Raw genomic sequence first — 12,728 nt, forward strand, 5'->3', positions numbered from 1 at the left:
TCATTAAGAAGAACGGAAAGGTATAAGGAAAGTAAATAGAACTTAACTGCCATTTCGAATATGTGTTGTGTGCATTAACTGTGCATTCTTGTGGTGGTTGATATATTTACTCACGTGGAAATAAAGGGGACCTAAGGGTACATGCAGACACACGTAAAAACACACACACACACACACACACAAACACTGACACAGAGCGAGATGTCACCATGAATGCTTTGTTCCTAGAAAGTGTTCGTGAATGTCCCTGATGCAGCTCGCTCACACAGTAGCTAACACACCAGACACTTTGCCCTAGGGCCCACACATGTGTGTGTGTTTGTGTGTGTGTGTGTGTGTGTGTGTCTGTCTGAGACAGAGAGAAAGCTAGAAGCTAGATTAACTGTATGTCTGTGTGCAAAATGGGCCTACTATAAACATGTGTGAGTTAGTGATGAAGGGAGTGAGTGCGTGTGCGTAGGAAAGGAGTGAGTAAGTGAGAGAATGACATTCTGCATGTGTGCGTGCAGGTCCACTTTGGTATGTGTGCATGTGTGGGTGTCGTACGTGTCGTAGGATACACACACACACACACACACACACACACACACACACACACACACACACACACACACACACACACACACACACACATACACACACAGTATCAGTTATTTCTAAACCTGATACTTTCTGCATCAGTTATAGAAAGTAAAGCTTCCTGTGAACTGTCAGGGGAAATGAACCACCATCAGACACATCCTTCGATTTCATCATTTTTAAACTATAAAGCTTCAGCTGATAAGGATATCAACAGTTATTATTCAAAACGGATCTTCAAAGACCTCAGCTCTCCAAAGAAGGCGTCCACACATGACGAGGGTTCAGCGTCGATGTTGCCAATGTATTCCTAATAATTTGAACTTCGACCCTGCTTGACGCGTCCAATCAGATAAGCTGTTGGACGTTCCAAAATCGGCTGAATCCAAACCGCAACGGCTGGCTTCCAAGCATTTTCATTAATAGTTTTATGAGTTGAAAGCAGTGAACTCCCATTTGTTGGCTGGCTCTATCTCTACGCCCAACCTGGAGTCCAACGCTTGGCTGGACGCTCATCCACAACTTATACCATCTCTATTGGCTGGTCCTAACCTGGTGGGTGTAATCCTACTCAGTCTTAATCAATATGATCCGATCTTAACCAATCTTTCTCAACCGTTCCTTTAGGCAAGACGGATGGGATAAACAATAAAAATATGGTTATTGTGTCGTAAAACGGCTGTTGGATGCATGCAGTTACGCCTTATGTATGACTCTACCACTCAACACAGACACCGGCGTTCGGTTCAGAACGTCTGATCACGTGGAGGAGGAGAGAGAGCGTCGCGTGGGGGTCGCTGTGGGAGGGTGGGGGCGGCGTGTGTTACCTCGTCGTCGTCTGCGTCGTACTGGGCGTACTGCTGCTCCAGCAGCTCCCTCTGCCTCTTCTCCTGGTCCAGGGTCTGCTGGATCAACGTCGCCACCTCGCTCTGCTGGCCCGGCCTCTCTCGACCAATCACAAACCTGCTTTGCACAAACACATCGGCCCGCTTTTTGTTAGTATGCAGAAGAGTTATAGAGGCGTGCGGAGGATGGATCGGAAATTGAACATGAACAGAGGGGAACATCAACTTTCAAAGATGGATGAATAGAAAGAGGAGACGTTTTCTATAAAGGTGTGGAATAATCAGTGGGAAGAACATTTTCAATCAGTGCCAAAAAAAGGTAATACCTGTGGCAAGAAAAAAAAAACCTGACTAACATGAAATGTGACGTGAATGAATCATGAATTTCGCGCCGAGAAAGAAGGATAGAACTGTGCCATTTACACCTCCTTTAACACCACAGTTTGTGTTCCCTTTCAAGGAGCCCGATCAGAAGGACAGCGGGAGCGCGTCAGAAGCCCTATCCCTGACAGCGCCGGAGGACGGGGGGGTAAGGGAGAACAGGCAGCTGCAGCCAGGGGAACCGCCCAGCGGCATCAGTGGAGAGCGGCCGGCTGTTTCTGCCCGCACTGTGGTCGAGTGCTGCTGTTTGCCTGTGTTTTCGATGTTATTGTCCGTCGAGCTGTCGAGTGATGAATGGAGTCAGCACGGGAGTACGTCATCACAAGGCTCTGCCTTTGCATTATTCAAATCGGTCCCTGCTCTGAGGGCTGTGTTTGTGTGTGCATGTTTGTCTGCCACCTGTTGACCTGCCTGTTGTCTGTGCATTATGCATGTGGTGGCCTCTAGGTTCTCGTTTAGGGGTTAATTAAGCGGGAAGAGTACAATCTGAGTCAGCGTTATGTTTGAATATTGTTGATCCTGTCCACCTGTATCTCACCTCACCCCGACAGAGCTATGTGTGAACGACGTTGAGATGAAGGAGAGACAAAGCGAGAGAGACGTCCAATTAGCCCATTTCAAAGGGGAGAAATGGGAGAGAAACAGGAGTACTAATGAGGGGAGAGCAGCATCCATCATTGGTTTATGGAAACAAAACAACAAGGGTGAAGCAACGGTGGAGAATGATTACAGTCGTGTACGGTGGAACACGCGGCACACTGAAGACCGTGTTCCACGAGCTCCCCATCAATCTGATCGGAACGCCATCATTGTAGGCGGTGCCTGTTTTGTGTGTGTGTGTGTGTGTGTGTGAGAGGTTACATTCCTGCACCAGCGCTTCTTCCCCAATAGGAACAACAGCGTGAAAACGGTGTTATGCTTGGTTAAACCCAACTCACGTACCTCACTATAACACTTCCTCATGCAATGAAGTGCAAAAAAAAAAGAAATAATAATAATAAAGAAAACATGGTTTTAGAGCCACCAAGATTATAGTCTCACCAACTGACTTTGGTTAGGTCGTCATCCCTGCTGATGAAAGAAGAGGCGTTACTTTTTCTGGCGACTCATATTTGTTTAGCCAAATCATGTAGGATCTATCGGCGCGTAATTGGCATTTAAAAGCCAACACAAACTCGGCCAGGGCTAGCAAACAGTAAAGAAAAAATCAAGTCAACACTGTGTAGACTGGCCACTGTAGGAATTAACTTATTAAAACCCCTTTGTGACAGCTTCGTCTACTTGTGCACTCAGTTTTGCTTAAAATATCTCAGAAGCAAAACAAAAAACAAGGCTTAATTCTGTCCCTTCCGTTTTTGTGGTCCAGCCCAGGCTCTCCAGGCTATCTATAATGACGGTAATCAGCGTGAGTGAGTTTGTGAGAGAGAGAGAGAGAGAGAGATGGGAGAGAGGGACAGAGAGAGAGCGAGAGAGAGGGAGAGAGAGAGAGGGAGAGAGAGAGAGAGAGAGAGAGAGAGAGAGAGAGAGAGAGAGAGAGGGGGTAACAGCGAGAGAGAGAGAGAGAGATAGCGATAGGGAAAGAGCGAGAGCAAGTAAGAGAAAAAGAGCAAGAGCAAGAAAGCAAATGATAGCAAGAGAGAGAGCAAGGGGAAAAGCAAGAGCAAAAGAGAGAGAGAGAGTGAGGGAGAGCGAGAGAGAGAGAATTCAAGTCTTGGGTGAACTTTGGGTTAATTCTGGGTAATAGCGCCCAAGGGCTGCTTCAGGGAAGAGACGTCTTTGATCTCCATGTGACCCAACAACTGAGTGGGCGGGGAGAGAGAGAAAGAACAAGTGTGAGGAAGTGAGCGATAAGAGAGAATCCGTGTCGTGGCTAAGCTAGGTAGCTTGTCGCTACTCCGCTTATCGGAGCCGGACAGCAGGAGTCTGAGAAACAACTGACCTGGAAACGGCCTTTAAGCACACGCATTGGGAGGTCTGCACACACGCACACACACACACACCCACACTCATAGACCAATGTGCCCATGCACTCGCACACACATGCACAAACCAACACGCACACTCACACACATGCACACACACAAACACACAGTGTTAATCTTCCACTACACGGACACTACCCTGGTTAAATTCTGTCAACTACATAACAAAGAGATTTGTGCAATTTAATTAACTTAGGGTATTTTACATATTTTTGCAATTCAAAATCGAAATAAGAACTTGAATAAAGTTATTTCTGTCTATCTAGAAAAACGAGCAAAACGTTTCAATTCGACGTAAGAAAACCACATATGCATGATAAGATCAGGATAGCTTAAATGTTACGTAACGCAAGTAATAATGTTGTCTTCCTCGGTACAGAGACCATAATGCAGCGAGGCAGCCAACACAGTGGATGTTACTGGCCAACTGCCGTGATGCATCCACGAGTTGACCTTTCAAGAGATTCATGAATCAAGTCATTAATTTGATAGATTCATGCAAGAGCTATATTTAAGTGATTCATGTAACAGATTGAAGGGATTAGTTTAAGAGGAATGGATTTCAGAGATTAATTCAAGAGATGGTGAACGCAAGAGACTAAAGTTATAAAGCTTGCTTTAGTTATGTGTTTCAATTTATGTAATATACATTATTCAAAGGGGTCACGAAGCCACGAAGTTACGTCAAGTACTAATGGATAAACCTCAGATGTCCGTAAAACAACGTTGACTCAATGTGGAGGAACAACAGGAATTCATTGTACGTTACGCACTAGTACGCATTGGTAGTATGGACTTTGAGGAGAGAGTCGACGGAAGAGAAGGAGGCGGCTGCTCGTCTGTACGAGAGACCCGGAGGAGGGTTTTCAGCCGGACGTGGACCCGGTTTCAAATATAGCCGAGGAAATCTAGGCACATCTAGGACAGTGGGCCACAGAATCTCCAGTGATCCAGAGAGGAAGCGCTCCTCCGAGGGGGCGCGGGCGGGGGGGGGGGGGGCGAGGGAGACACGAGACGGAGGACCACATGCGGGGAGCAGCGAAGGAGAGAGCAGGAAGACATCCTGATAATGAATGACCTGAACTGAGCTTTGACACAGTGTTAGGCCCGGCTTGACTGCTTCGGTATTCAATGGTTAACGCGCAGGGGTGTATTTATTATAGTCGGTAGGCGGGATACTGAATGTCTTTAGCAATCGACCAAATAACCCTCGGTCATTGAGGGTCATAATATCAACAAAGAAGGAAAAACGAAAAAACGAAAAAGAAAGAAAGAAATATGATAGATGGAGAGAAAGAATGGACTGTTGTAGGAAGGCCAAAGAAAGATGGACTTTCCCATTAAAGGCAAGGTCATGAATGCCACATGCTGCTCACACACCCATACTCAATCAATTCCTAACAAACAACACCTTTCAGCCAGCGTCTGTCCGTCAGACGTCCTGCTGCTTCCGCACGACCGGATTCAGAGACTCAGAAAGAATGTGGTGGCCCTCCACAGCCTCCTCTGATGGGCAGCCCCGCCTTCTATCCCACCAGTGACCTTTAGCGGTGATGACAGTCAAACAGAGGCGAGGCCGCTTGCCGCGGCAGAGGGAGGGATGGAGTGATTGATGGATGGATGGGGACGGAGGGATGTCTGGATAGATCTATTAACAAATGGATCAATGAATTGATGGACAATAGCTTCTTGGTTGGATGGCTAGCGAGTAGAGTATCAACACAGCCCTATGAAACCAAAGCCAAAGTAGAGGGGAAGCAAAACCAGGGCCGATGACAACCAGAAAAGGACAGATGAAAATGCAGAGCAGACACCCAAAGAAGAAGGAACGACGGGCCAAGGGAGTGAACCTGAAGGAGAGCGAGTGGGACGGCCGCTTCTAACACAGAGAGAGAGAGGGACGAGAGCAGTGCACAGAAATCATGGCTCAATAGAACGCTAGGGCGCATGAAACGGATCTCCATAACAACCCAGAGAAGAAGGCAAATATGAAAACGCCCGCTGGGTGAGACGACACAGAAACATCGTTTCACAAATGACAGTCTCCCCGCCACTGTGTGTGTGTGTGTGTGTGTGTGTGTGCGTGTGTGTGTGTGTGTGTGTGTGTGTGCGTGTACGTGCGTGCATGTGTGCGTGCGCACGTGTGTGTGTGTGTGTGTGTGTGTGCGTGTACGTGCGTGCGTGTGTGCGTGCGTGCGTTTGTGCGTACGTGTGTGCGTACGTGCGTGTGTGCATGCGTGCGTGCGTGCGTGTGTGTGTGTGTTGCCGTGGATGACGTGTGTGTGAGGGCCCTCCTGGCCGGTGTCTGTGCTTCTCAACCCCCCGCTGATCACCGTGACGTCCTCACATACATCACCTCCGCTCGTCCTCCCCGCCCTCCCCTCCCCTCCTCTCCGGCTGCCTTCTTGTTTGACTCGTCTCTCAGATATGCTAATGGCGCTGAAGGGTTTCCTTGCCAACTTCTCACTGGCAGTGTGCCACCGGCGCCTAGCACTCCCAGTGTCTGTACCCAGAGATTTATACTTAATACTGTAGCCCACAGACACGCAGATTAAGGTATGGATCGCTAGTAGAAAGCGATCGGTAGCTTAAGATGGATCCTTTTTTATTCCATGGAGTTGGAAGAAGGACGAAGAAAATGACGTGAGAAGCCTTTAACTGAAGAACTGGTAGTTAACACGAGGAGCACTCTAGGGTCAGAATGAGCTGTCTGTGTGTATGCGTGTGTGTGTTAGTTTGCCCCCGTGTGTGTGTGTGTGTGTGTGTGTGTGTGTTTGTGTGTGTGTGTGTACTTACCGGACCACTCCCGACGTGTTCCTGAGAACGGTGGCTGCGAAGCTCTGGGTCACCCCGACCAGACTGGTCCCATCCACCTCCACAATCTGGTCGTTCACCTTGATCCTGACACACACACACACACACACACACACACACATACACACAAACACACACAGTTCATCATTTATTATTATAGGCCAATGGCTTGCCTGCCTTGAGAGTGCGGTTTTTATCTGGTCTAAATAGGGTTGAACATTTCTAAACACACACACAATCACACAAAAGAGTAACAACCGCAAACACTCCAAACCCTGATATTAAGCCAATTATTAAGGTAACCTTCCTCTGCTCAGTTATATTACCACACAACTTTATTTGTACTGAAAACTACAATCCGGTTGTTATTCTGAGCTGTTGGTGAAGACCTGTCCGTAAGTCTCGTAAAAAAATAACCCAACAGCGCGAAATTCTAGAAAAACATCCTTTTGGACGAGAGCCATTAGAGTAAAGAAGTCATAAACACATCCAGCACCTCCAGCGACATCACAGCCAGACACCTCAGCCGTCTGTTTACAGCAGACACAGAGAGTGAGACCCCGTTGATAAAGAGTATATACTGCTGAGCCTTAGTGTGAACATATAGAAGGCAGGGTGCATTCTGGGCAGTGAAATTGGAAAAAAGCCCAGTGACCTCGGTACACTTCTGCCTGGAGTTAATCCCACTCTGTCTTGCCCCAGTCAGCTCCCATGGGGATCGGGGAATAAAGTACAAGATAGATGTATGTATCTCAAAAGATGCGCTCCTGTTTGTTTTGTGCCCGCAAACAATGCGGCCCTCGGAGTCGACGCGAGTGGTTGATGGATGGGATGAACCCACATGCTGGAAACAGCACTGTTCAGGGGAGACCTCTCTCTGACACAGCAAGACCCTTCTGTTCCCAGATAGCTTTACGGTTACAGTAACACCGCCATCTTATTCATTCTTATTCAGAGATAGAGCGCGAGAGATAGAGCGAGAGGGATGGAGCAAAGAGATAGAGCAAGAGCGATAGGGCAAGGGCAATAGAGCGAGAGAGCTAGAGCGAGATGGAGCTTACTCTAGGACTGTCTATGCTCTGCTGTGCAGGGTACAGCAGAGCATGTGACCTAGGATACCAAGCTAATGAGCAGCCAATGCCCTCCACTGACCGCACCCACACACACACACACACACACACACACACACACACGCACACACACACACTTGCACTCGCACACACACACACAAAAAACACAACCATAAGACTCATATTATTACATGTTTTGTCAACTGAGACAGATGCTGGCATGCCCCTCCCAGGACCTTCTCCTCCAACACAACACCCTCATAGGTCTTAGTCATGTGTCCTCGTTTGCTCCTCTCCTGTTCAAATAATCCTTACCCCCTGCGGCTAAACCTGACAGGGCAAGGCTGAGTGGGTGTCTGAGAGTGATGGGTATGTGGGGGTGTGCGTGTGTGTGGTCGTGGGTGTGTGCAATTGTGCAAGCCGCACACATGTATAAACGCACCACTTTTTCCTCAGCGTGTTCACTCATTGAACACGGTGTGTGAATGATGAGTATTTGTAATAATGAGAAGGGGAGAGGGAGGGAAGTTATGCCAGCGACTGCGTAAGTTGACAAAACATGCAATAATATGAGTCATAAAGTTGTGTTCTTGTTTGTGCGTGTGTGTGTGTGTGTGTGTATGTGTGCCTGAAGGCAACGCCTGATGAGGGAGTTTGCGTCGTGTTTGTCCGCTGGAAGGATGATGCATGTCCTCTTCCATCTGCACTGAAACACGTTCCTGAAACAAAGGGCTGGGAGGCGCTCACCTGCCGTCGCGCTCGGCGGCCCCGCCCTCGATGACGGTCTTCACGAAGATGCCCAGCTTCTCCAGCCCCGCGTCGGCGCCCACCCCCATCCCGATGATGCTGATGCCCAGGCCGTCGTCGTCTGCACACACACACACACACACACACACGCACGCACACACGCACACACGCACACACAGACGCCCGGACACAAGCAGGCAAGCAGGCACGCACACACACACACAGGCATGCAGGCACGCACGCACGCACGCACGCACGCACAGGCACACACAAACAGAAATACACACACAGAGGACACAGTGAGGAAAGCTCTGCACGTCGGCATTTTCCCTGCATGGGTTTGTCGTGACATGGTTTACAATACGGTAGATAAACACACTGCTACGTTAATGCTTAACCCCAGCTTTGTGCATGAGGCGGGGTTTTAGGGTATACTCTGTTCTATTACATTGTGTACATTAAATCTCACCAATATTTTAAAACAAGAACAACAAGGAACACATAGCCGGTATTCTAAAAGACAATGACAAATAGTAAACAAATTTGTTGCATAATGATGAGAATTTCAGAATATAGTTGTTGCTTCTAGTAGTTATTATTAATAGCAAACGCATGGTAAATAATATAAAGAAATAAAATCCTCTTCATCGCAAAGAACATAGTGGACAGGTTGGTGGAGATGTGTGTGTGCGTGTGTGTGTGTGTGTGTGTGTGTGTGTGTGTGTGTGTGTGTGTGTGTGTGTGTGTGTGTGTGTGTGTGTGTGTGTGTGTGTGTGTTTGTGTGTGTGTGTGTGTGTGAATATGTGTGTTAATGCTAAGCTCCTGCTAGTCTGGAGGCCTCAGTCGATATTAATGTACCCCCTGTAGTCACACTAAGCTCGACAGTCAGAACTGTAAAATGGACTTCACGTCAGTGGCTCTTGCACCACCACATAGCCAAAAGGATAAATGTATTTACTGATGGAGTCGGTGGAGAGTGATGCATTACTTATTAAACAACACAGATCTTTAAACCATGTGATGCCCCCTGTCTTTCACTTCATACTGTAGCTTCTCTGTTCTATTTTACGTGAATCCTTTGTGGATGTTTTCGAGGATTACATAACGAGGAAGTGAAGGGTGGAAGCAGACAATGAGAACTCGTTCTATTTTAGGTCTGTGGTGATTTTCCAACCCCCATTAAGCGCTCAAAAAACTACATTAGACTGCAAAGTGTGTGGTTGCAATTTCATGCTGTTTCATCACACACCTCACAGGCGGTTCAAAACACTAAGCTGTTCTTTCTCCTTTCAATTCGCGGTTTCATTCGGTTTCCTTCCTTTGAGCGATTCGGTAAACGATGTGGATGGTGTGATTTAAAAGGAACACACCTTTGTAATCATTCCAGAGTTCTCCAAATATTGGCATTAGGAAGATGGTTAGCTTTAGTGGACGATTATAAATCTGGTCTGAGCTGAATTAACTACTGAATGAAATAATGAATAAAGTATTAACCAATGAGTGAATGACTAAGCGAATGACTATATATATATTTGCGAATACTCTAACACTCATTCATTAACAAACAAAGTAATGGATGAAACTCGTGAACCAGTGAACCAGTGAACCAGTGAATGAGCGACCATATGTCCTTGCCATGTGCCGTGCCCCACCTTTCTCCAGCTCCACGGGGAAGAGCTCCAGCTTCTCCACCCTCTTCTCCAGCTCGTACTCGGCCGACGAGGCCACGGGGTCCACCTCCTCGTTGCGCCGGTCGTAGTCCTCGTTGGCGTAGGTGTTGAACACCTGTGGACAGCGGCACAACGACGTTTACCATGACGTAACGGACACGGTACACGGTACACTGAGAGCCAGTGAACCCAAGACGACAACATGGTGTGGAGCTTGGATGTTGTCTGTCTGTTGATGTTGTCTACCCATCTGTCTATCCGACAGAGGGTTGAGTCTCACGGTCACAGTATGGCGCCACACGGTGTGTGGCTACATGCAGCTACGTGCAGCTCTGGCTAGGCAGGGGTCTGTTTTGATGTGTGCGTCCGGGAACGGGTTAATCTTCTCAGACATTTATTAATAACGGTGTGTGACGCATTTCATATACAACTTTGCTCTTTGTAATGCTCAAACACAAGGAAGGTGCTATAATAGTATCCCAAAGTTGTTTCTGCTCGAACGTGAGCTGAAACAGGGGGTCCGCACACACTTTTAATCATAAGGGAGTAGATGGGTGAGTGCATTATATGTAAGGTGTTCCCATGTTTGTTTTAGCCAGCAGGGTGTGTACAACACAATAAGATCTCTAAAACCTAGGAAACAACACTGGAGGTGGCCTTTAAGAACTCTCTGGGTTGCCCTATCGATGTTAAGGATCAATAAGGAATTAGGCCCGCGTCCCCAAACAATAACACCGCACATTGTTCAGTTCACAGCGTCAGTCCTGTGTTTCGTGAGTAGACAGCGGTGTTGTGCGGTGTGGTCACTACCAGCCACCCGTGCAGACAAAAAAACGACAGCTTTAGAAAGACCCACAACACAAATCGATACAGCATCGTTGTGATCGCAGACAGAGATAGAGATCAATTATAGATCTCAAAACGACAACAACAACAACAACAAAAATTGGATCTTGTACTGTCCATCTCACCAGGCAAAAAACAGAGGGCCGTATGGTCGCTGTGGTCAGCATGGGGAGGGTTAAGGGGGGGGGGGGGGTGTGGGTTGAAAGAATAATATCAGCCACGTCTCTCCCCAGGCACGCCACCCTCTTGAGGGGCGGGGGGGGGGGAGGGCGCTAATCCTCCTCAGGGCTCCATTGTCACTCTAAACTCCATCACATTCTGCCCCTCGCTCACCGCTGACGACATTGGGGGCAGGGGGGAGGGGCGGGCAGGGGGTGGGGGTTTGGTGGTGGTCTGGTCTGGGGGGTTGGGGGGGAATAGAGAGGCATGTGCACACTGCATACACACACAGATACACAAGCATTGCACACACGTACACACACACGCACGAACGCACGCACGCACACGCACGCACGCACGCACGCACGCACGCACGCACACACACACACACACACACACACAGGACTGCGCTGCTCTTGCATCATGCAGCGCTCCGGTGTGCCAGACTCTGGCCACACCAGACCTGCATGCTGATGCAGTGCGTCTGGTGCGGCGGCGGTGGCGGCGGCGGCGGCTCGCGGGCCACGCTGTGCTGCGCAGGTGATGCGACGGGCGCATTGCTCAGACACGCGCTACACCCCCACCCCCCCTCCCCCCCCACCCCCCCACCCCCCCCCATCTGTCTGCAGGTCGGTTCCTTGTATGACACGACAGTGACACAGACATGCATAGAATAACCCCCACCAGACTGAAGCAGCCTGCTCCAGACGCTCCAGCCTCCCCGGCTGTTATTCATAGACATCATTCATTACCATCCCGAGCTCAGTGATCTGGACCGCACGGTGGGTGTCTGCATAATGATCCTCCCCCGTACCTCCTCGTATGGAGTCGCATCCTATAGTCATGAGTCAGGATTGACCGACTGACTGACTGACTGGCTGACTGGCAGGCTGCTGCTGATGTCTTGTAACCGAGCGGCCTTTACTTTGCTGCCTGCGAGCCCATCTGTGAGCCCCCCCCCCCTCATGTTTAGCTGGATGTCTGTAGAGAGAGTGGTCAGGTGACAGCTCGGCTGACTGGCAGGCAGTGGGAGGGGACAGGCAGGGGGAGAGAGGTGCTAGCAAAACAAAGCATCCAGAAGTGTACCACACGTACAGAATGGATTGCAAAGTGTCGTACAGTATGAAAGTACAGTACACGGATGCACTGCGTCCGCGTAGCTTCTCTTCATAAGTAGTCAAATACACCAGCGTGCACACCTCGGGTTTAAGTCTCTGCAAAAAATGTTTGCAGAGTTAAATTTAGTATTTAGCCTGAGGGAGAGCCTCCCCTCATAGATACACAAGGCCTGGCCTCGTTTGTGTACTCTCTATGTCCCATGACAAATAAAGTCATGTGTGCTGCACCACGATAACCTTCCTCCCCCCACTGTAACCCACACCGGATACTACTGGAGGAAATCCAATCTATACGTGATGTAGACAATGAGGCCGGGGTAGCCTGAGGCCAAATAGAAAGGTATTAAGAACCGATATTTTGATATGTTTAGGGCAGCCAACAACAAAATGGGTCAAAGGCCAGCATATACGTTTTAAACAAGTTATGGTTAAGATTAATTTATAGAATTAGAGTGTGATTGTATATATTGAGAATTAATTAGACATGATGCTTTTTGGTCTTTAATCGGTAGAAACA

The 12,728-nt window shown here is 48.5% G+C and overlaps 1 protein-coding gene across 7 annotated transcripts in view; it reads right to left on the minus strand.

Moving 5' to 3' along the window:
• Positions 1–12,728, minus strand: part of LOC130375310 (neurabin-1-like) — a 45,524-nt gene that overhangs the window by 14,786 nt on the left and 18,010 nt on the right. For 5 of the 7 annotated variants that reach the window (XM_056582130.1, XM_056582132.1, XM_056582129.1 and 2 more), the window contains exons 3-6: positions 10,071–10,203; positions 8,419–8,539; positions 6,584–6,688; positions 1,407–1,545 (exon numbers count right to left, since the gene is read on the minus strand). In XM_056582130.1, the coding sequence (XP_056438105.1) occupies positions 1,407–1,545; positions 6,584–6,688; positions 8,419–8,539; positions 10,071–10,203 (498 nt within the window). The remainder of the gene's footprint in view (positions 1–1,406; positions 1,546–6,583; positions 6,689–8,418; positions 8,540–10,070; positions 10,204–12,728) is intronic. The other 2 variants (XM_056582133.1, XM_056582131.1) reach the window with 1 other exon arrangement.

Source organism: Gadus chalcogrammus, chromosome 22, assembly GCF_026213295.1.
Source record: "Gadus chalcogrammus isolate NIFS_2021 chromosome 22, NIFS_Gcha_1.0, whole genome shotgun sequence".
NCBI lineage: Eukaryota > Metazoa > Chordata > Actinopteri > Gadiformes > Gadidae > Gadus > Gadus chalcogrammus.